At 39.9% G+C, this 24,706-nt stretch overlaps 1 protein-coding gene across 1 annotated transcript; it reads left to right on the top strand.

Annotated features, from left to right (window-relative positions):
• Window positions 1–918: 918 nt before the first annotated feature.
• On the top strand, window positions 919–18,336 carry COPZ1 (coat protein complex I subunit zeta 1). The gene is made up of 9 exons (XM_014052483.2): window positions 919–1,075; window positions 12,751–12,819; window positions 13,783–13,864; window positions 15,303–15,394; window positions 15,833–15,888; window positions 16,582–16,659; window positions 17,139–17,190; window positions 17,536–17,574; window positions 18,184–18,336. The coding sequence occupies exons 1-9, from the start codon at window positions 995–997 to the stop codon at window positions 18,229–18,231; spliced, it is 597 nt and encodes a 198-aa protein (XP_013907958.1). The 5' UTR covers window positions 919–994; the 3' UTR covers window positions 18,232–18,336.
• The last annotated feature ends 6,370 nt before the right edge of the window (window positions 18,337–24,706 follow it).

The following is a 24,706-nucleotide window of genomic DNA, read 5'->3' as shown; positions in this document are numbered from 1 at the left end:
TGAGTATCTTTGACTTTCTAGCAGTGGTGAAATTCAATTTTTTTTCTACCAGTTCTGTGGGCGTGGCAGGGGAAGGATACTGCAAAATCTCCATTCCACCCCACTCTGGGGCCAGCTGGAGGTGGTATTTGCCAGTTCTCCGAATTACTCGAATTACTCAAAATTTCCGCTACCGGTTCCCCAGAACCTGCTGAATTTCACCCCTGCTTTGTAGTCTCTTCCTTAAAGTATATTGATTAAGTATTAAGTAATATTAAAGTATATACTGTTTTCATACATTTCTTGAAGTTTGGTAAACTTTAAATCAATAGGATAGAAGGAATATCCTGATGGTACTTCGTGGATTTTAAGAGCAAGCTTTGGCTGATGAAAACCGATGTCATAACAAATGCTTTCGCCTTTAAAATGCCACAAGTCTCTTCGCTGCTTTCGTTATCACCGACGAACACTATTTTCTCTAGTTGCACTTTGCTTGCTCGTCCGTGCGACTTCTTCCCCAAACTCCCAATATAGTTGAAATCCTAATAACGGGATCGTGCCAAAGGCTTCCATTGAATTTCCGTGACAACCCTTCATACAACCTCCGCGTTAAAAGCAATGAAATCCCTCCTTGAAAACGAATAAAACTCTATTTCCCCATTTGCAGGAAAAGAAGATCTTTCTCCGATCATGTGATCGCATCTGGCCAATAATTATCCAGGGCCGAAACGGCCTAACAGCTTTCTCCTTCACCATGGAAACAGTCACATTCTTCCGGTGCCCGCCTTCCTCGGCATCGATCCGTGGCAAGGTGAGCGGCAGCTTTATCTTCGAATCACAGATGTGGGAGGGTCTTCAAGGTGCGTCACGCCCCATGTTAGAAATTCGCCAAAGGTAGCCTTGGCTAAAAAAGGAGGTAGGAAAATGGGATGCGCAGGTTAGACGAGGAAGAAGCGACTTAGCCAATGAGCGGTCGCTTAGAAAGGTGGAGGCGTGGTCTAAGGAATAGATTGGCATGGAGCCAGCCAATGCTGGGCAGCCGCGGCTTGTGCTCCACGTCGGCATCGGGGCGACCAAGATGGAGGCGCTGATCCTGGTAGGAGCCAGAGGGGCAAGAGAGGGGAGAGGGAGAATTGCTGGGGTGCGCGCCTGTTACCATGGAGATGGGCAGGTGGGCGGGGCGGAGCTAGTCGGTTGCTGCTGGGGTGCTTTTGGGCCTGGGCTTGAGCTCCTCTGGAGGGAGTCCGGGCCCGGCCACCCGAGAAGACGCAGGGAGGCTGGGCCGGTCCATATGGCGGAGAGGGCACGGCAGGCTGAGAGAAGCTCCAGGTGCTGGTTGACACACCAGCCAGGATGGGACAGAGCAAGGAAAGTCCCTGTCTAGTCTTCTCTGGCCACGCCGCAGAAACGTGGGGCAAATCAGCTCTCTCTTTTATAGAAAAAAAATGCAGTGGTTGCTGTTCCATCTATGAATTTAATCAAGGAAAAGACAAAAAGCCGAGTTAAAGCTTTCGTTTCCATTTCCAGATGGATAAAGTAGGACTTCTACTGAAGAAAAGCACTCTTGTACTCCTATTTCTTAACTGTTTGCTGCTGACCTGGCTTTAAGGAGCATTTCTTTTCACAGAAATATATTTGATTGTAGAATTACTTCTTAAACCAGGAAGGTTGTGAAAATAATATTTCCAAGGAACTTCTTTGACATGAGCCGCAAAACAGCTGGCTCTGAATATGATCTGCAGTGTTGCTACAAGGCCACAATGGGTCTTACAGGATTCGTCAGTGTCTTTGCGGTATTTGTAAAATTAAACTGAAAGAAAACTTTTATGCAGGTTTGTCCCGATGCAAAAAAAAAAAGCTTATGTTCATTCCATATGGAAAACATAATCAAGACTCTAAACCAGCCCTCAAAAGCATTTTCAAAAAGCGCTGCTATATTAATTTACTTTTTTTGATTTATACACACTGCAATCAAGGAGACTGTAATTTTTAATTTATAAGGTACAAAGCATATTCACAGTATTTTATTCATCTGACCCAGTTTCCATTATGGAGCGTGTGCCCCTTTCAAAAGCCAACAACTCTTTATCCCATGAAAGGATGTGTATCTCTGCCCCAAACATTTGAGGGCATCTGGTGAGTACAATATCTTGATATCACAGGAAGACAATTGAAGTCTCCAATTCAAAGTAAAATATCCAACTCTCACTTCGCAGAGATCAGCTACCTAACAGCTCCAGGACAGATAAAAATACAAATGAACAATGGGAAAAATTTCCTGCTAAACTTCCCATAATACATCTACACTGGAACCTACTAGAAAATGGTGATCTAATCTTTCACAGATAAGAAATAGCAGCCCTGCTCAATCCAGTCAAATCCAGTCCAGCAAATTATTTATTATCATGATCAATCATATTCCTATGATACACCACAAATTTTACAAAGAGTTCCACCTTCTGCTACCATTTATTGATAGATTGGTAATGAGAAACCTGACAACATACTTTGTGAAGTTTCATTTGAAAATAGTATCGTTCTTGTTCTTTTCAGAAGGGTTGGAGTGAAATTTGATTTTCCATGAGTATGTATCACATATCATGTAAAATGTGGAACTGACTGCTGACTAAGTATCTACAATTGTACTACAACATGGGTTATTATGAAATCACATGCATCTCATACGTTTGCATTTGAAATTTTGGAATCCTGTTCAGCACAATCTTACTTGAAGTCTTGACAGCTTCTGAAAATACATCCTGCTGAGAGTAACTTTCAGTTGGAATCTCTGTGCTTTATAAATTGTTTTGCAGGCTTGGGTCGAAATCTTGGGGTGCTCAATAAGTTCCCCAACCCTGTGGCATTGGCCTTATTCTGAACAGTGGAGAACCAGTATGTATTCACCTCTTTGTCAGTCAGCCACATTTCAAATACATAACATGCCATTAATACAAATACAAAACCAACAAGATGCTCTTTTAAGGTGCTTGATATTTTGTAGGTGCTGGAATGTACTTTCATGTTTGAAGAGAAAAATATTATGGCATACAGTTGTTATAATAGATGGAATAATTTATAATTTGTAGCATTTGAAGACATTTTGAATCTGCTTCTAATATGACCAGCTACCTCATTAAATTTTATTTATGATTTTCAAATGTTGACTCTTGTACATCCCAACCTCTTTTTCTTAATATTTACTATGCTTATAGTGAAATGAAAAATACCAGAATTTATCCCCATGGCCTAATAGCATTAATGCTGGGAAGGTCTGTTTTTTTAGGGGGCAACAATTACAGTTTTATAAAGCAGGCTTAGTAGATGTTAGATATGTGAGATAATAATGAAAATCTAAGTATCTATCAGATAATGTCTCAAAGTAATACAAAGGACATAGAATTAAAGAATGATAGGACTAGGAATTTGTCTTGGAGATCATGATTGGCAAGTCTTGGCAATACATTTAAGTGTAGGTAAAATGCCTCAAGTCAAGCTTGATTTCTGTTGATTTCATGGATATGACCATATAATATTCTTGGCAATGGGGTGGAAATAATTTTTGAGGTGGAGGTAGACTTTTCTGACTTCCTATTATAGCTTGCAATTTCTTCTAATGGTCTCACATCAAGGAACCAGCCAAGCCTGATCCTCCTTAATAACCAAAAGTAGGCAGATGCCTCTACCTGCTCTTGTTGAACAGCAGGGAGTCAGAAATTCTACTTCAGATCTCTTAGCAGAATTTTAAAATAGTGGGTTACCTTGCTCTGGCTTAAGAGAACAGTAATACACAGTAATAACAATGACAATTAGTATCAATACAAAAATTGTTTTGCAAAAAACCACACTTCCTGGTGGAGTTCTTTTGGGTAGGGATGATTTGAGTTGTTTGAGAAACCAAGATGTTTTTAATGATCTCACATTCTTTTCCCCTTTATTATTGCCAAACATTTAACTTTGCACTTGGGTCCAATTGAGATTTTTTCTGAGAAACAGATAGGATGAGGTGCAGAAATTAGTGTTTCTTATGAGCACCTATTCTAGCTAGCAAACTATTGAAGCATTAGTGGGATATTGTAACATAAAATTGAATGCCATAGCTAAAATAACAATTTTGCCAGATATTATATTGAAAGGTATTTGAAGAAAAATGAAAGATAAAGTCACGCTTCTCGCTATTTTTATTTCTAAATAATATTTTTCCTGAAACATTTATATTAATAATCTGATGGATTTAATACTGTTATTTTTACATGACTCGATAAATGTTCTGTGAATGCGTCAGTTTATAAACAAAAGCTGTTTGGGGTCGTCCATAATATGGGATGGGGTCCTGAGAGCAAAAAGGTTAAGTAATACTACTCTGTAGCAGTGATTCTCAACATGAGCCCTATGGTCCCTGATGAAGTCACGCCATATTTCTAGGGAGCCACGTAAAATTTCTGAGAGAACTATTTAAATGTAACAGCAAAGTATTTGTCATGATCCTCACATTTCAGTATCTCTGCTAATTTCAGCAGTATAATCAATGAAAATCGCCATAGTTTGTAGTACAGTATACGATACAGATTAATAAACGGCACAGATAGCAAAGTGACTGTGAGAGATCACAGTGGTAAATGTGGTTCAGAAGGGTTCCATGAGCAAAAAGTTAGTTGAGAACCTAGGCTGACCTGGAAAATAGAAATAATATTCAAAACAGTCACAAGAGGCCAAAGAAATGGAGCTGAAAATACTGATGCAATTTAAAAGAAGTGAGTGCATTTAGAAGTTGCATGGTTTTAAAATGTCGATTGCAAACTTAAAATGAGTGCTGTGTCTGCAAACCAAGGAAATGCTTTTTTAAAAGCTCTGTGAACTTTTATACCCACTTTTTATGCCCACTTTGCAAATCACATAAATAATTGTTGTACTCTAATCTCCATTGGTCCGACCTCACCTCAACTATTATGCTTAATTCTAAGTACTATGCTTTAAAAAGGATCCAGGGGAAAAAATTCAACAGGATCAGAGAAAGGCATAATCAGGGGATGAAAAAGTATAGGCCGCTATGGGAAAAGACTGAAAGATGTTGAAAAGCGATAAGGGGCATGACAGCATTCCTGAAATAGCTTGAAAGGCTGATGTATAGAAGCAGCACAAGAACTTTTATTTCTTATTCCACAGTACCGAAAGTGGAGTAATAATTTTAAGATGGAGAAAGTCAGATTTCACTTGAAAGATAGAAAAAACTTCCAGTGAGTAAGAATAGTTGATACTGACAACAGTTACCCAGGAAACTGGTGGGGTCTCCTTACTGTGTTCATGCTGCATGTCTGGGATGCGGTAATTTAAATTCCTGAACCAAGCAGGAGATCCAACTTGATGGTTTAACGGGCCCCTTCTAACTCTGATTCTCTTACTCCTCACCTGGGTTATCCAGAGATAATGGCAAGGAAGATTAGTGTTTGAGACAGAAAATTAATGTTTTCGATTTTGCTGGTACCCAATAATGCTAGCTTTTCTTTTGGGGGGGGGGGAAATGGGCTGATTTGGTTATAAACTTTACACAGCAATGTTTCGAGAACCTGCATTAAAAGGATGCATGAGGTCAGTCTCTTATAAACTAGCTTCATTTATTGACTTATAAAGGACATAAGCCATTTTGGTTTCATTACCTTCTGTAATCTTAAACTCTGGACTTGCTGGTGTTATACCCACATCTTTTAAATTAGAGATGTACTGCCTGAGGCTCAGAGTTACTTGTGCCTGCAGAAAATTCCCAAACTTGCTATCACATTATAACTTTTAATGTGGTAGGATAAGTGATTAAATACATAATTAGAAAGTAATCATGGTAAGTATAATTAATTTCAATTAAATATAAATGAAATGAAAGTTTCTGGTGTAACGCCATCTATTCCTTTTTGTAATATATCCAAGAAAAAGTTGGGATCCACTGCATATATGTTAATGTGCATTACTTCAGTGACTTCAAGACTTGGTAAGGCTAAATGGCTCAGCTACTTAGTTTTCCTGCTTGTTTAACTGAATAGTATACTAGATTTATGCTTCAATTTAGTTCTAAACAGTCCTGAACGGTTTAATTCAGTTTAAACTGAATGGTTTAGAGAGGTATAATCAGAGGTGGTAATCAGCCAGTTCTGACAGTTTCTGGAGAACCGGTAGCAGAAATTTTGAGAGTGGGGAGGGAATGGGGATTTTGCAGTATCCTTCCCCTCTAAAAGCCATGCCCAGAGAACTGGTAGTAAAAAAAATTGAATCCCACCACTGGGTATAATCCTTTTAGTTATGTAGCTCACTAAATGACTCATTTTATTAAATGTATGTCCTCCTTTTCTCTTGGCAGGCTGCAAAAGGGTTGAAAACAAAATCTAAGTAGCATGAGGATTTTTTACTTTTTAATTTGTTTCTGATGCACATGATGCCGTATCAGGGATCTTAAACCTGTCATTTCAAGATAATCTGACCGCATGGAATGCTATGAGGTTAAAATAGGAAATATGTTTTAAATAGTCAACAATGCTTCTTGGTGAAAAAAATGTTCCAACATTCTTAATTATGCACAGAGAAAATGAAGTTGCCTGTGGGTAGACCATTTTGAACCTGCCTTTTTCTACTGTATTATGATGGTAACTGACATTCATGTGAGCAGTGGTTTTATATAGAGCCATTACATGCTAAAAACCTTAGTCCATCCAATATTACAGTAAATCTGTCAGGAGGTTGTTTTGTTATTCTCATTTTATATTTAATTACCTATGGTTTAATATCACTTTAGAAAATTACATAAATAATCCAGAATTGAGTTGATTTTTAATTTTTCAAAAGAAAAAAATTAAATTGTAAGTCACCTTGCAGCGAGATGGACAACAAGCAAACTTAATAAAACTAATAAATAAAATATTCATGTTCAAATACCATTTTGTTTTATTCAGGTTGTAAAAAGCAGATGATTCTTATCCTTCATTTTGGAACTGTGGGAAGCTAATACTCTGTCTGGAGATGGTATAATCTACTTGAGACTATGATGAAAAAGAAACTGCTGCTTATAAAAAATATATCTTGAGATGCAAAGTCACAGCCTAGAAACTGATTGAATTTCTAATACTATATTTCCCCCCTCCCCCCTAAGACCCCACCTCCCTTTCCCCCCCCCCCGACTTCCCAGAGCCCGTACACGGTATAGCTTTTTATCAAACACAGTCTAAAATATATTAAAACAAAGGAAATTTTTTAAAAAAAGTCAATAAACTGATTGAATTTCTGAATAAAAATGGGGCCACGGTATGGCCTTCTCAGAGATCTCTTAGGCTATTTTCAGACATCTTTGTGCTATGTGCATGAAGATAAAATCGATAAATGTCCTTCAATTACATCCTGACTGAACTGTTCTAACATGTACTGAGGGGGACAGTTTTTGAGAATCACTACATTAACCATGTTAGAACAACTTTCTTGGATAAAATAATATTGCTTCCTGAAGATATGGTTTGCAGTTTGGTGGCTAGAATTGGTTGGCACATCTAAAGATAATATATCAACTACCATACATACATTTTTGGCAAGATCCATACTAGCCATGGTGACACAAGTGTTTTGCATCCCTGTTCGGGAGCTCTGACATTTTCTACTTAAAAAGTGATCAGGAACCTCAGGTGGTTCACAGTGCTGGACTGTTGACCATGGTCCTTTTAATAAGCTCCATCAACCATTGAGGGCACAGTTCAGTGGTTTTTTTTAAAATAAACGATAAAACTCAGAATGCCTTGGGATCAGAGTAGCTGGAAGACCATCTTCTTGCCTTTGAGAGGATGTCTGGGTATTAATGTATTCAGAAGCGGTCCTTTTTTGCATTACATCATCATCTGATCTATGTTTACTACGAATGTGAGAGGGGGCTTTCTGGGTGACAGATCTGAATCCCTTGGCCAAGACAAGGCAGTTTAACTAAATCACTTGTCTATTTTGATAAGCAAGTAGATTTTTATTGAGTCATGCAGTGGGCTTTTAAGCTATTCACAGAGGGATTAATGGATGCATGCTGCATTTTTAAAGAATATATGTGTCTGATTGACTTTTATGTGTTACTCTTTATATTTTACCATCCATTTTCATATTGTAAGCTGCCTTGAGCAATATTGCTAATAGGAACATAGAATATATATTTTATCAATAAAATAAAAGTTGCCATTTCTCCCCACTCTCCATTTCTAATAATACAGATGAGGGTGTTTTGCAAGACAAAATATGAAGCACACAAAGCAACAATTGTATGCTATCAAAAGATAATAAAGCTATAAACTTACATTCCACGCATTTGAGATGGATCTCAGCAGGAGTTATTTGTGAGTGTCAGTCACATGAGGTTGGATTATAAAGCATATTGCATAGCCGCACCCACTCCAAAAATCCTTCATAATGCTTATCAGAGTAGATTGTTCATATTCTCAAATTTATAAAAGAACTTTCCCTCATCTGATGCATTCTATAATGGCTCTGAATGGCTTTAGGGCTATGAATATCAGTGGGGATTACAGAACAAGGTTAGTTTTTTCTTGAATCTAACTAACTATAGTTTAGATAGGAAAAAAATGCCCAACCATCATCATCTATAGCAGAAGAGATTTAACTTTTGAGTCTCTTATGAATGGCAGCATTGATAGTGTTGAGGAAAAAAATGCAAGTAAGTTTATTTTGCTTTTGAAAGAGTGTCACTTTCTTCACATTGATTACCTAACTTGGAAAAGGTCTGAGTTGGGCCCATTTGATTCTAACAATATCTTTTCTCATTTTTTCATTACCTTGCATGTGGGCTATATTGCCTTTCTGTAAACTTCAGTGGAAATGGCTCTGCCTCCTCCCTGCAGCTTTCCAAATGTCTTTTGCAAATAAAACAAACACATATATAATTCTTCCTACCTTCTCTCCCTTTCCAAACACACTCCTTCCTCAGGGATCTTGGCAGCTGTAAAATCTTTATGGCAGTACTGCTGCTATCGTGCCGACCATCTGGGCCACTGCACACCTAGTTTAATTGACTGGACTTTAATTTATTGAAACTTCAGAATTAAATGATCAGAATAAACTATGCAGTAACTCTTAATGTCTTGTTCAAATGGTTGATTGCTCAAGGCAGCCTTTGGCTTGAACAGGAAGGCTTCAGTGAAAAAAATACACCACTTCTGACCTTCCAGTTAATGCTCATTATAGGTTTAAACTTTGTTTAATTGTTTTCTCTCCAATATAAACCAGTCTCTTTGCTAAAGAGATGTATAAATTCTACTTTAATAATATATGGTGAGCATCTGTTTTTCTCTTCCTGGAAATAAAACTAATGTGAGTTCCAGACCATATTTGTGGCAGCATTCAATCTGGATTAGATCAGGTAACTCAATAGTTCTGATATATTTACATTGGTCATTGGTTGCATAGCTTTAGGTATTTGTACTGTTGTACTTGCAGTTTCTAAGAGCTTCAGTGCAGAATTCAGATACCCCATCTTGCTGCAAAACAGAGATCTCTCACATTGAGATCTGTGCACATAAAGTGAAATATTATAGAAAGGGAGGAAAATTCCTGCAACATTTCTGCCTCCTATGTTTGTGAGATGAATTTGTGCATGTGTGAGTAGGAATGAAGAGAATTAAAAAAAACATTTGAATTTTCTCTGTTGATGATCATTTCTCTCTGAGAATGGATGAGCCAGCCAAAGAGGAATCCTGGGGGAAAAATTCTCCACCTTCCTATGGAAACTGGCAGTTTTTTCATGTTTCCCTCTTCAAATGGAAAACCTTTGCCTTCCCAGTCCTTGCATCCCATTTGTTTATAGCAAATTATTCTTGCAAATCTTGTATGAGAGTATGTGTTCAATCGACAAAGAAGTTAGCCTGTCAGGTTTGTTCTCAACCTTGCTTTGCGTGACTTGAAAATATAGTTTGGAACAATATGATATGATAGCAATAAGTCATCCAACATGGCTGATCTATTGGTTTTCTGATCTAAGACCTCTCAGTAATTGCACAATTCATAGAATTCCCTAGATAAATAAAAAGCCTCTGCATTGAGAAGTGTTGAGTATTGTAACAATTTCTAAGTTCTAGTTCTTTGGGTTGCCTAGTAACAAATATGGGTCCTGTACAAGCAGAATTGCTGGACACTGTAGGACTAGAGATAATATTCAGCTTGTTATCGAATACCATGAAATGCTGGTAGGTTGCTCTGCAAAAGACCATCATTTGTTTTAAATTCACTTGTTTTAAATTCTAGACTTTGTTTTGTGATGGCTTCGGGCTCAATCTTAAGAAGAATAGTGTTGCCCACTTCCATGGTCATCAGGAATCCTTGTTTCATAAAACTTAGGAAGAAGCATTCTCCCTGCTTTCTTGGCCTTTAACCATATCAGTAGCACAGTGGCTCAGAATGGGGAATCAGGCTTAAGCTTAGTGTATGCAGGTCTGTTCCACAGATGGTCTTCTGCCCCCAGAGAGGACCTGTTGTAGCGCTTGAGGTGAAGTTCTGTTATACACTTTGACTGTGGCTACATGGAAGTCAGTGCATCACAGAACTTTGTCTCGAGAGCTTTTTAGCATCCATCAGGGGGGAAAATGGAATTTGGGGAGCTGATTTATGCCAAGCCCAACTGTTGATGTTTGATAGGATTTTTATTAAGCTTATCTTGAAGCTCACCAGGAATTTTGTCTTGAGTTCTTCTTTAGGCAGAGGATGTGATCCACCATGCAGGTGCAGCCTCTCTTGTCTGAATCCTGTTAGGATGTGTCATTAAGCTCTAAACATGGCAAGAAAGCGGTCCATGTTTCCCATATGTTTGACTCTGTATGTCAGGATTGAGCTGGAAAGTTTTATGTTGCGTATTGACTTACGATGGAAGCTATAACTGGTCATAGCTCTGACAAGCTGATATTCGACTAAACCACATTTAGTTCTGCTATTGAGTTGAGAACGGCACCTTCACTTGTTTTTAGTCAAGGAGCAATCTGCAAAATTTATGGTCTTATCTTACTACTTCTCTCATAAAAAGGCAGAGGCTCCAAGAACTTCTCAAAGGTGAAATTTTTGCAGGTACAGCGGAAATCCTTTTTTTTTTTTATTAGGTGATTGTCTGCTTGAGAGAAATAGAGAGAAAGGAGGGAGGGACAGTATTTCTATCTCCAGTTCAAGATAGATGGTTAGTGAGCAAAAATCCCCCAAAGTTGATCTGGGAAGGACGTATACATAATATAGTACATTAAGGTAAGACCAGTCTGTATTCTGGAGGAGTACATTGACTATGTAATGCTTGCCATGCATGTCTCTTTTTTGTTCTTCATTTGGAGTTTCCTACAGGCCTGTTTGGCCTCTTTGATATTCAGTAAGCTCTAATGATGTACTAACTTCAGTGCATCTTCTTCGCAGTCCTTCAGAGAGTCTTCCAGTGCCCTTTTCTCTTCTTCAACTGTGCGGTGCGGTTGAAACATTCCACGTCCCCTAATTATTACATTATGGTTGGTCACACAGACAACCAGAGATTGAGACTGGAGGGTGTTTTTACCCACCTATTGAACCTTTCCCCAAGGACCTGTCATAGGCAGATGTTATTGTTTGATGGTGTTAAAGGTATCATCACAGGATGTATGTAAGTGCTTTCAAACGTAGTTGCCTTTTGCAGTTGACTGATGGCGATTTTGTCAATTCCAAGGGTGGTCATGTGATGTTTCACATGTTTTCAGATTACACCCAAGGCACCTATGACTACTACCTTTGCTTTCTTTTGCCACAGTTGTGCTATTTGCAGGTCTTTATATTTTGTGATTTTTCTCCAGTTGTTTCTCTTCTGCTATCTCCAGGTACTGCAGCATCCACTGTCCAGAGGTTTTTTGTCTTTCTTATCAACAATTGTTAAGGGTGTTGAATGGCAGGTGTTTGTCTGTCTGAATTCTAAAGTCCCAGAGCACTTTAACATCTTCATTTTCTACTATTTGTCTATTTTATAATCCCACCAGTTCTTATGTGTTGGCAAATGGTATTTCTTGTAAATATTTCAATGTACCATTATTGCTATTTTGTTTTGCCTTTGTTTTTTGTAATAAGACTCTGGGATCTCCTTGCAGCAGCTATTTTATTAGTGGTAGTAGTAGTAGTAGCAGCAGCAGCAGCAGTAGTAGCAGCAGCAGCAGCAGTAGTAGTACCGTAGCAGCATTTATATTTATACTTGCCCAATTCCCAGCAACTCTTACTTACTGAATGGGCTACCATAACTTACCAAGTGACTGGATTAGACTGAAATGACTGTAAGTTATGCAGACCTGGAGTGACATATTCTGGCAGATTTATTTCATCAGTAGATCTGTATGTGTTTTTCACATTATAAAATGGTAGCAGACAAAAATGTCATTTGATCTCCAACAATTCATCATCTTAGAGAAAAAGAAATGAAGTTTCTAGTCCTTGTGAGGGGCTATGTGAAGTTGGAAGACACATATATAGAACTATAAACGTTGGAATCTGACCCACAGTGGTTAGTGTGGAAGTTTCAGGGTCCCTTACTATGGTTTTAATTTGCTTAACTCATTACTATCACAATAGCTGAATAAAATTTGCAACACAATATGGATTTCATTTCACCTCAGCATCTACATACTGTAGTTTTGTTCAGTGTAACAAGTTATGATGGTGATTCTGTGCATCTCTACACCACACTCTGGTTAAAAAAACGAGTTGCACTTGGCATGAATTGAATGGAACAGTGAATGTGTACCTTTTCCCACCCCCCAGGAACCATCTCTCTACACAGTGAAAGCCATTCTGATTTTAGACAATGATGGAGACCGTCTTTTTGCTAAGGTAAGTCATGGGGCCTGTAAAGAGTGAAAAAATTCAAAGTTTTAAGAAGAACTCAAACTGTAGCTCCCCAAATCTATATCTATTAAAAAAATTCTGGTTTAGAATAGTTTCTTTTTTCTTTTTTAATGAAGCTAGCATGTCTTTTTATGCCCTAGTGTACTATCTTGAAGGGTGAAGGAAATGTGTTTCTGCAGCTACATTTGATTTGGGTGGATAATTTATGAGATCTTGGCACAATTTCCTCCTACCCAGATTCAAATGCCTTATATCCAGTGGTGGGATTCCGTCAGTTCGCACCTATTTGGGAGAACCGGTTGTTGGAAGAAATCTCCTTTTGTTTTTTTCCCCACTTCACAGGGCTAATCCTGTAAGGAAGGCAGGAAGGAAACATTCTGGTGTTGTTTCTAGCCTAATCTTTATTGCCCTGCTTACAGAAACTGCCTCTCCGGTTAACCCTTATTACATTGTAACAGCTAAGGAGAAGCGCCCATCGATGTGAGTGCCATTGAGTTGGCCATGCCCACCCAGTCACATGACCACTGAGCCCTGCCTACCCAGCTGGTCATTAGGGCAGAGAATAGTTGTTAAATTATTTGAATCCCACCACTGCTTATATCTGCCTCAGTTCCCCATTTGTAGAAAACAGGGAGGTGCCTATCAGGTTTATTATGATGCTAAAGAAACAGAATACCCTTCCACAGCTAATAGATGTGGCAGACTGTGCAGTTAAATGAGATATGAGGAACCATTGGCCCGCTCAATATTCTTGAGTTCATAATTTACATTAACTCCCAACTGGCATGTTTCCTAGAGATGGTAGTCCGGCCATAACTTACAGGATCCCCTGCTCCTGATTTTAGTATATGAAGTTGCCTTTAGCATGATTGTATGTCTCATTTGAATCTGGCCACTTGTTTTCTTTCATTGCCTCTCAGCTAATCAGCCTTTCTTTTCCTGTACTAGTATTATGATGACACATATCCCACCGTCAAGGAGCAGAAGGCTTTTGAGAAGAATATTTTCAGCAAGACCCATCGGACAGATAGTAAGTTTTCCATGGATCATGATTTACCAATTATTTTTCAATAAATGTTAATACTTCCAAAGGGCCAGATCTATACTAGTGGGAAAAACTAGAATTAATGTGTACAATAAAGTTTTAAGGACATTTTTAAGAATGCTGATTTTTAAAAGTTCCCAGGTTATTTTTAATTTACACTTCATTTTTAGGAGAAATTTGTTATATCAAGGGTAAGCAATCCATGTAGCTCTCTTATGAGACGAGATTGAGTAGACTGGGAATGTTTGGCTGTGAAAAATTGAGTATGAGGGAAAAGATTCCAGTGGTCTTTAAATTCTGGAAAGTGGATGACCTAGAAGAAAATGAAGATGTGCTTTTCATTGTCTTAGAGTGCAAGACACAAAATAGTGGTCTTGTTACAGAAAGCACATTTGGGTTGAATGTCAAGAAAATAGAGTAAAAACAGATTTACAGTAGAACCACCTTATTCAAAGTGATGTTGGGTTCTTTTTTATTGGATACAGTCAGTTGGATAATAGTCCATGCATGGAGCATTTAGGACTCAGGCTTAAATGTCTCCTTTAAATTCCATGAGTCTAAAGTTTGCTTTGAAAAAGAAAATTCTTTGAGAGAAGTGAAGTTCACCACTATTGTCCTACCTATCCCCTAAAGCCCCCTCGGGATTTTGTTCAAGGTTCAGTTTGAAACAAAATTTCTTTTTGTTGCCCCCTCCAATTACATAAAATCAAAAGCACATATTACACGACTGTAATAAGATATTCTTTTCAAATTTCTGGTTTCCTGAGAAGCATCCTACATGTTTGTGCATGTGAGCTGATGCAGGAATGTGGATTCATGCTGCACCCTGTAACACACAATTTCTTTATATAACACTTAATTGCAAATTGGTATGAATATAAGTATTGATAGGTTATTACAGCAGTCCAGTTTTAAATTTTTTTTAAAGCAAGAGCCAATTGTTACTAAAGTAGTGTAGATTCTCTCAAAAGCCTGCATTAACTCTGGGGCAACATTTTAAGCAGCTTTTGAAAGTTAAGGGTGGCTGTACTGTATCAGAATCAGGTGAAATGCTACTGGTTCAGACCAGTTTGCCCAAACCAGTAGTAAAAATGCTGCTGGTTTGCCCGAACCGGTAGTTAAAGAAATGAAACCGATTTTTCCGATGAGCAGCTGTGATACACAATGTATATTAGCTAGAAAGCAGGATTTCCTGCTTTCTAGCTAATATAAATCACACAGCACAGCCAACTCCCCCCCTGCTGTTCACTTACCTTACCTTTTTGACACTGTGCATGCATGAGAGGTACGCGCTCTGTGCATACACACACTCACATTGCTACTGAACCAGTAGCAAACATAAGTGGATTTTACTCCTGATCAGAATATTATCATTACTCAGGATTGGAAATATAACTTAGTTGTATTATCTCTCTTGTTCCAGGTGAGATTGCCCTCTTAGAAGGCCTGACTGTTGTTTATAAGAGCAGCATTGACCTGTATTTTTATGTTATTGGCAGCTCCTATGAAAATGAGGTATGTTATTCTAGGAACAGCAAAGCAGCTGTTTGCAGTAGAACCACTAATTTCAACCCTGCTGACTTCCACATGAAGAAAATGTTGTTGCCATCATTGTTATATGATGGCAACTTAGGTTGTGTGAAAACTGACTGCAGACTGCAAAATACTGACACTGTTGACCTTGGACAGAACCTTTTGGCAAGATTGAATCATTACCCTTTCTTATTCCATTTTAAACGGAGAACCTCATATATATTTAAGAGAAAGGACTAATGGCACATAACATAGATGCACAATTCTGGCACACCATGGCCTACTTTGGTCCCTAGTGACTTGTAGCAAAACACCAATCTTTTCTAGGGAAAAACCTCCAAACATTCCAGAATGAATGTAGCCTTTGGGTCATTGTGTATGCATTTATGTTGATCATATGGATGTGCTTTTACTTTGCAGCTGATGCTAATGGCTGTGCTCAACTGCCTCTTTGACTCTCTCAGTCAGATGTTGCGGTAAGAAGCTCTTTATTGCCTATAGCTGAGGTGTATGGGAACTGAGGTGCAAGATGTCTACTGGGAACTCATTAGAGACGACTCATTTTCTTTCTCAGAAATAACCAGATTTTGATTAGATAACCCTCTCAGGATGTATTCTTGCTACTTGCATTAATAATCTGGAGTCACATCTGTGGATTTGCATGTTTGAGAATTGGTAGGTCCATCATGTGGGTCAGGGGTGTTAAACTGGCGGCCCATGGGCCAAATGCATCACGTGCAGGCCATGCCCATCCTTGCTCCACAAAGGCAAAAAAGTCACGATACGTCACATGATGCAATCGAGTTCGACACCCGTGTTGTAGGGTTTTCAGGGGGCGGGAAAGCAGGGGCTTCATGCTACTGGTGGCTTCACCTAGAGCCACTTAGTTCCATTTGTCTCAGCATTCTCAGCTGGACCCTGGCGGCTCTGCCCTCCCACTCTGCTTTTCCTCTCTCGTATAAGCTTTTTTTACATTCTGGGGTGGGAGGAGTTTCATTCCATCTAGATAATTTTTTGCTTCTGATGGTACCATATCGCTGGCTGAGAAACACCATGTTAAATAAAGGAGGAGTTTTGAACCCGGTCCTGATCCTTAGAAACTTTTAAGAGGCTGAAGTGGTACCCAGTGCCCTAGTTCCAAGCTCATTAGTGTTCGGCATCTCTTGCAGAAAGAATGTGGAGAAGCGAGCTCTCCTAGAGAACATGGAAGGCCTTTTCCTGGCAGCGGATGAAATTGTGGATGGGGGGTGAGTCCAATGTCTTGAGAAATCTGTTCATGCTCAAATTTGGGTTTACCTGTATACGGATCTTGTGCATACTTCTGGACGAAATATGTATTCTCAATGGTAAGAAATGCCTTGGGTTGTTTCAGGAAATATCAGTCTTTGTTACTCTTGCTACCCCTCCCCTTCCAAGAGCTATCAGAGAATGTAGTTCAATTTGTAGTTGAAGAGCTGCGATGGCGCAGGGGTTAGAGTGCAGTACTGCGGGCTACTTTTGCTGCCTGCTGGCTGCCTGCAGTTTGGCAGTTCAATTCTCACCAGGCTCAAGGTTGACGCATCCATCCTTTCGAGGTGGGTAAAATGAAGATCCAGATTGTTGGGGACAATATGCTGACTCTGTAAACTGCTTAGAGAGGGCTGTAAAACACTGTGAAGCGGTATATAAGTCTAAGTGCTATTGCTATTGCTAATTTGGTGAACATTTCTTTCTTTCTCTCTTATAGGGTGATTTTGGAAAGTGATCCCCAGCAAGTACTACATAGGGTTGCCGTACGTGTAAGTGAGCCTTATCTGATCTTTTTTTTCTTGACAGCCTGTCCAGTAGGCAGGAGCTTTCTGACCGAATTGGCTGACAGGCAGAGGCAACAGTTACTTGCTTGTATTTGCAACAGATGAAAGGATGTCACAATTCCACAATCTGGGATTGTGTGTAAGTGGGACGTAATGTTGTAGAGGCAGGGGAAAAGAAAGGATGCACTCTTGATAAGCAATTGGCCTAAGTGGCAAGTTGTAGTCTCTGATTTGGGAACAGAAAAGTAGGAGTCCATCAGATCTATTTTTTAGAAAGGTCAATGAGATATTTTGCATCCCACCAAACAGAGTTCCTTCTTCCTATTTTAGGGGGAGGATGTCCCTCTCACAGAACAGACAGTCTCACAGGTACGTCTTCTGGTCAGATTTTCTGTAGTATTTTACATTTTGCGTGATATCCTCTTTCCATGTACCTGGCTGCCCTTGACTCTTCCTTCCAGTGAACCTTTCTTGAATTTACTCTTGGAGACATTGATAGATAGTGTGCCTCTAGCCTCCTAGGGACATGAGGGCTGTTGCATCACACAAATGTGAGCTTTGAAGCATGATGCAGAACTAAATGCGCATCTAGTCTTTGCTTTCATTTCAATGACCCAAACTTTGAATTTTTAGACTTGTTGAATAGCCCTCTTCCATCTGATGCTGCTCCACTGTGGGATGAGCGAAGTTGTTGTAACTTGGAAATATGATTACAGAATTTGAAACCCCACAAAAGATTTTCATCAGGCAGTTGTGGTTTTGACAAAGTAGACTCCCATTTTATTTGATTAGGACTTAGGATTTGCATTTGCACTGAATGTGCATAGATTACTAGATTTGTCCTTCTCAACTTTAGTTTATGTCTCTTTAGTTATGAACCCCTCTTCTGAGATACTTTTCTGTAAAAGAGTTATGTGGGTGGACAGTTGTGTAAAAAATTCATGCCACCACCAATGTTTTCCTTCCCTTTTTTTGCAGGTACTGCAGTCAGCAAAGGAACAGATTAAGTGGTCCCTTCTGCGATGAAGAACCATGTGGGATCTGCTCCATTGATCTGCTATCTTCAACTGAACCTCCTGTGTTTTTGTCTTGCACTGACCAAATTATAACATGACCACCATTTTTGACAGATTTCTAGCTATTTGCAAGTTTCATTGCTCTCCTATTGATTATTAGTGCTATTGTACAGCAGAACACTTATCAGGGTTATTGCACAGATACATGATATGTCAAGAACAGCCAACTCAGTTCATTTTAGATGTTAGCCGCCCACCTTTTTCCTCTGTAATCCAGAAATACAGTTATTTATAATAAATTTTGTCCAGTTTCTTCCCAGTATTACCACTAGGATAGAAGAAAAGCATACTAACAAATGTTTAAATTTATTTATTAATCACATTTATATAGCTGCCCATCTCCCTCAAAAGGACTCTGGTTGGTGCACAACATTAAATAAAACATCCAATATAAAACAGATTTTAAAAATCCAAAAGCCACAGTAATAAATAAACATAAAAACAAAGATACTTTGGATGAAGAGAGGATAAAAATCCCCCCCCCCTCCAACAATGGAGTCATCAGAACAGATCTTGGATTCTCTGGGAGACGGCAAAAGAGATGGCACTAATCTAATTCCAGGCAGAAGGATGTTCAATAAGGTAGGCACAACAGCAGAGAAGATAGATCTCCCAGAATCCATCAGATGTAAATCCTTAGCCAACAATGTCTCCCCGCCCCAACCAAACGTGTGTTCTGTGCAAGATGTAACAAGGCATGCTGTTGTAACCAAGGAGAGATGGTTCCTTACACAGCCCATTCCGATGCCTAGAAAGGTTTTAAAACAGTGAGTCTCAACCTTCCTAATGCTGCAACCCTTTAATACAGTTCCTCATGTTGTGGTGACCCCCAACCATAAAACTATTTGTTTTCTGTATTTTTTCCAAAATATGTGTTTTCCTATGGTCTTAGGCGACCCCTGTGAAAGGATCCCAACCCACAGGTTGAGAACCACTGCTTTAAAGGATAAAAACAGCACTGAATTGAAGCTGCAGGAAAACAGCACATTGAAGAGTAGAGAGAATGGAATGGAATGGAATAGAATAAAATAGAATAGAATAACAGAGTTGGAAGGGACCTTAGAGGTCTTCTAGTCCAACCTCCTGCTTAGGCAGGAAACCATACACCACTTCAGACAAATGTATATCCAACATCTCCTTAAAAATTTCTAGTGTTGGAGGATTCACAACTTCTGGTATAACATAGACTGCCCCAAAAGTGCACATAACTGCCTGCGCCACCACATTCTGTACCAGCTAAAGCTTCTGGATACTCTTTCAGCTTCAGTTGGCCAGGACAGAATAAAGCCTATGACTTGGAAGCAATACTTCTACTACCTATTATACATGCCCATCCCACTATTTCATTTTTAGGTAAGCAGGGTTCTACAAAGTACAGAAAAAAGGAGAGAGAGAGTATGGAAAATAAAAGAAAAAAATCCATCTAACTCAACACCATTGACTTCATATTTTTCCCATCCTTGCTTCCACTATCATGCAGAAATTATGGTATTCAATGTCATCATGCGTAGTCATGTGGCCTGCTGTATTATTAACTGCAATAGAAGCAGGAAATTCCAGGCACCAATTTCATACTGATAAATACAGTGGTGAAATTCAAATTTTTCTACTACTGGTTCTATAGGCATGGCTTGGTGGGTGTGGCTGGGAAAGGATAATGCAAAATCCCAATTCCCACCCCACTTGGGGGCCAGCCAGAGGTGGTATTTGCAGGTTCTCCGAACTACTAAAAATTTGCGCTACCGGTTTTCCAGAACCAGTTAGAACCTGCCGAATTTCGCCCCTGGATAAATATAACCCTAACTTTCCCCTCTTCATACCCTTGCCCCATTTTAAATCCAGTTAACCTTTGGCAACTGGACCATGCAAAGTGTAGTGTTATGATCTCTTCGATAGAATCCGGATATAAAGGCTTCCAAGCAGAGTTGTGTGTCCTACACAAACATGAGCAAAGCATGAAATGAACTTAAGCATTCAAATTCCTAAGACATTATGTAGTAAGTACTACATAATAGATTCACCTATCAAATCAAGACGGGTGGGATTCTACTTCTTTTTAGTAGAAAAAGATCATCATTCAGCATGCAGAATGATGGCTCAGAAGGCCAAAGAAGAACAGCACTATATGAGTTGCAAGAAAACCTAAAGCAGTATGCCTGATTCATGACAGAGCATGGGCCAACACTAAAATTAATCCACAAGGGTTATCCTGCTTAAAATGAAACCTGGTGTGTTTCCCCTACAAAGTTGGTGGAATGACGGTTAATAAATTAATATAAAAAGTTATCTGATTTTAATATTAACTCTGCATGGAATAACCTGCTTAAGTCATACTTGCTCAAGCTCCCCATCTACAAAATGTGAATAATATTAACCATAAATAGTTCTGTAAAAATGTATTCATCCTTGAATTTTCTTAAGTTTTGCATATCTTGGCTAGCAAATGTTATCAGAGCTTCATGTGGATCCTGTTGATATATAAAGACAAACCGAGTGAAGAGTACCAAAGATTGCTGCTTTTTTCATTTATTTCAGACACAAAGCATGATTTATCAATGTGAAAAAGCAATCCGCTCTTTCCAAGTTCAGCAGGGCTAGTTATCTGAGAATTTAAACAAGTTTATAAGTGTCACACAGTTTTGCTATCGTCACAATGAAATTCTCACCACCTAAGATTATAGAGGCACATCATCTCCCCCTCAAAATAAATTTATGAATAATATTTTTAAAACTCCGGGCTTCCCTGGTAAAAGACATAGTTTTGAAAAAGATTTGGATCAATAATAAACCTTACTAAAAGTGCCTATCTTGACAAAAATCACTCCCAAGACTGCACCATAAATAATCCCTATTCTGCAATAAATAATCCAGAGATTTATTTGCAGATGTGTCTTAACTTTAGTTAGTCATTATTCATGACTTCACCATCTGCATAAAAATTGGATTCATGGAAATGTAGCAACAGAAACCATTGCTTAATAAAAACATCGCTTATCTCAGATTTCTAGGCCACATAATCGCATTAGTTGGTGAAAACCAAAACCTGCTCTCCACAATAAGAACTTCAAGCACAAAGGTGGTGGTGTCATGAGTTTTGTTTTGCTACTTCAGGAAGATTCCCCATCATTGAAGGAAACATGAATTCTGCTATGCATCTCGGAATTCTGCAGAAGAGGAAGTGAAGCTAACCAGGTTGTGCAGCAAGTTCATAGTCCTGGCATGTCTACAAGAAAACTGAAAAAGAATCAATTTAGTGTGTTGGAATGGCTAGAGTCACCATACAAAAATGTGGCAGAACTTGAAATGCTACAACTGCCCCAAATATAACTTGAGTCAAGAGAATTTGCCCAAAATTACTACATAATGATATGAGGCTAATTGCCATTTAAAAGAAGCATTTTGGTACCAATTATTACAGCAAAAGCTGGTGAAAGAACGGGAGAGCAGGGGTGGGTGGTGGGTTTGCAGGGGTTCAGGAGAACCTCTAGCTAAGATTCTGTGCAGTTTGGAGAACCCCCAAATCCCACTCCTGGCTGGCCCGACCTATCCTGCCCCGCCCCTTCCAGGAGTCCCCATGTGGCTCATTTTGGATGCAGATAAGTGCAAGGCGTGCATGGAGGCTCAGGGAGGGTGAAAAATGGGTCTACCGAAAGTTCGGGAAGGCTGGAAATAGGCCCGTTTCTGGCCTCCAGAGGGCCTCTGAGCCTGGGGAGGCCATTTTCATCCGGAGACTCAAGGAAAGTCTCTGGAGCCCCGGGAGGCCAAAAATGTCCCCCCTCTCCCCTCCGCCATGGTGCAGGAGGCCGACTAGGCCATGGCCACCCAGCAACCGGGCAGAGAACTGCTTGCTAAAATTTTTGAAGACCACTCCTGCTGAGGAGGGATTGTGCGATTACTTTTTCACAAGAGTATTTTGGATGATTTTGTTAAAGAAATAAAGGAAGGACCAAATGTTGGCGTTATTTATTCACCCAGATTTCTTTTGTATATCAGAAGCTCTGATATGTTCAGCAGTAAAGGTAAACAAACATTCAAAAAAATCTGAAGGAGAATAAAAAGTAGCATACATGGAAGTTTCAGCAGGAATGAGGGAGCAAGTAGTTGAAATTCGCAGTTCACATTTGATAAATAGTGGCATGAAATATCCAGTGACGTGCGGTGAGCTTCATGGCCGGTGAGGCAAGCGCGAAAGCCCCACCGAAGCCCCGCCACCGCATCCGCCATAGAGCGGGACTCTATGGCGGATGCGGCGCCGGGACTTTAAAGTCCTGCCACCGGTGCCTGCCGCCACTTTAAAGCCCTGCCGCCAGGGCTTGAGGGGCCAGGATTCCCCCCTCCCCAGCCAGCCAGTCCAGCCAGCCTATTCCTCCTCCTGCCACCGCTGTGTCTAACAGGCCAGGTGTCTCGCATTTATGGCGGACATAAATGTGAGATGCCTGGCCTGTTGGACACAGCGGCGACAACGTCTCTGCCGCTGCCGCGCCCCGCCGCCTCGCCCCCCGAAAGAAACACGCACACACACATACACACAAATTCCTGACAAAAAATTACAAATTAAATTATCATTTAATTGCCCCCTCCCTCCGTCCGATCCTCATACCTTTTCCAGCTGTGGATTTCAACTCTCTTGTCCGCCCGCCATGATGAAAATGTAAAAAATTAAATAAAAAAGCAACTTACTTAGGCAAGGCTGCCAAGGCATGATTTGCTGCTCCCAGATCAGGAGGCGGGAGAATCACGTGCCTCCTTTGCATAAGGAAGTTTTTGCCTTTTAATCCTTGCTTAATTCTGAGCAAGCATTAAAAGGCGAAAAATTCCTTATGCAAAGGAGGGCCATAGTTCTCTCGCCTCCCCCTACAGTTAGCACCAAGCAGATTCAGAGTCACTGTGACTCTGGAGTCTGGCAGCAACTACCTTAGCCTTTTTAATTATTTTAAAATTTCTTTTCTTTTCCTCATGACACTGGTGAGGCCCTGCCTCCCCTGACTGCACATCCCTGATATCATCAATGGGGAATTTTTCAAAATGACTGAAACCCCAACCCTCTATATCAGAAGTGGGTTCTTACCAGTTTGGCCAAACTGGTAGTGGTATGCAGGCCTGGGTCACAGAACCAGTACTGACCACTTGCTGGCCATGCCCCCAAACCGGTCCCCCACTTGGTGCTTGCCCTGCCCTGCCCAGTCTCTGTTCTGCAGCTTGCCTGCCTGAAGCACTGCACCCCTGATCTGTGTTTCTTGGAGACAAGGATATCTTTTAATGAAAAAAAAATCACAAGTATGTTATGCATGCACACAATTGTGTCATAGAAAGTTAGTAATATGCTTCCCTGTACCACACAGCAGGTGGGGGATACTGTCCCGGAGATAGTAGCACGCGGTATGAAGATTTAGGGCTGGCTTGTCAGTGCTTGACTCCCCCCTCCCCCCCGCCCGCACCTGCAGCTCGAGGCTGGGTAGAATTGCCTCAATGAGCCTCTGTCTGAGAGCCCCAAGGCTCCTGCTGGTCACTTAGGATGGCTCTGATATCACCAGCCCACTTTTCTTTTCTGCAATTACTCACTGCCTAATTGAGAGTCAATAAAGAGAGATTCGCTCAAATACTGGAAACGTTGGATAACAGACTGTCCAGAGTAGACTGAGTGGAAAGCTGGGTGGAGTCACCCACAGGGACAGGTTATATAGGTGGCTAATTAATTAGTAATCAGACTCAGTCCAATCAGAAAACGGACAGGGTTAACCCCTAAGTGGATGCTATCTCCATCTCTATTGAGAATACTATGGTTCATTGCTAAGAACATTGATCCATAAGCTAGGGAGTTTAATTCCAAGTAAGCAAAAAACATTTTCCACTTTTAGATACAGTAAATACATTTGCAAACAATACTTGTAAGATTTTCAAGCTGCTTCATTCTGTGCTCCTTGGAAACATGATTATTATTGTAAAAAGATATTTCAAAATACATAACAGTATGGGCATGGATGGGGACAAAATGGCAGCCTCCAGGCAAACGGCTTCGTTTTGCTGCCTTAGCAAGGTTTGCTAATTGCTGCAGAAGCTTCTGAACACTGCAGAAGCTGACCTATTATTTTAAAATAGTACAAAAGCAACTAGGATGATTAAAGGCCTGGAGACTAAAACATAGGAAGAACTGTTGCAGGAACTGGGTATGGGCAGTCTAGAGAAAAGAAGGACTGGGGTGACATGACTTGACAGGTATTAACAATGTGATCTTGGGTGCCTTTGTCTCTTTACACACTGAGCAACTCTCATTCCATGAATGGTTGAAATCTGGATTGCAAAATGTTCAGCATGTGAAATAAGTTGAATAATTGTAGGGAGAGGAGGGGTTGAGCATTCTTTAGCACTGCCTTTTGCTCTTTTCTCCACGGGTGCATTTTCTATATCTGCTCATATTTTTATTT

Source organism: Thamnophis sirtalis, unplaced genomic scaffold (genome assembly GCF_051295495.1).
Source record: "Thamnophis sirtalis isolate CommonGarterSnake01/CBP01778 unplaced genomic scaffold, rThaSir2_p1.2 scaffold_3, whole genome shotgun sequence".
Taxonomy (NCBI): domain Eukaryota; kingdom Metazoa; phylum Chordata; class Lepidosauria; order Squamata; family Natricidae; genus Thamnophis; species Thamnophis sirtalis.
Note: the sequence above shows the minus strand (reverse complement) of the source record. Positions and strands in the feature narration are given on the sequence as shown.

Excerpts from the sequence above, each read along its gene's own strand:
- COPZ1 (XM_014052483.2), top strand. The coding sequence starts at position 995 with ATGGAGCCAGCCAATGCTGGGCAGCCGCGGCTTGTGCTCCACGTCGGC. Across the intron at positions 15,395-15,832 it reads GCAGCTCCTATGAAAATGAG|CTGATGCTAATGGCTGTGCT; the intron begins GTATGTTATTCT and ends TTTACTTTGCAG. Across the intron at positions 15,889-16,581 it reads TCTCTCAGTCAGATGTTGCG|AAAGAATGTGGAGAAGCGAG; the intron begins GTAAGAAGCTCT and ends CATCTCTTGCAG.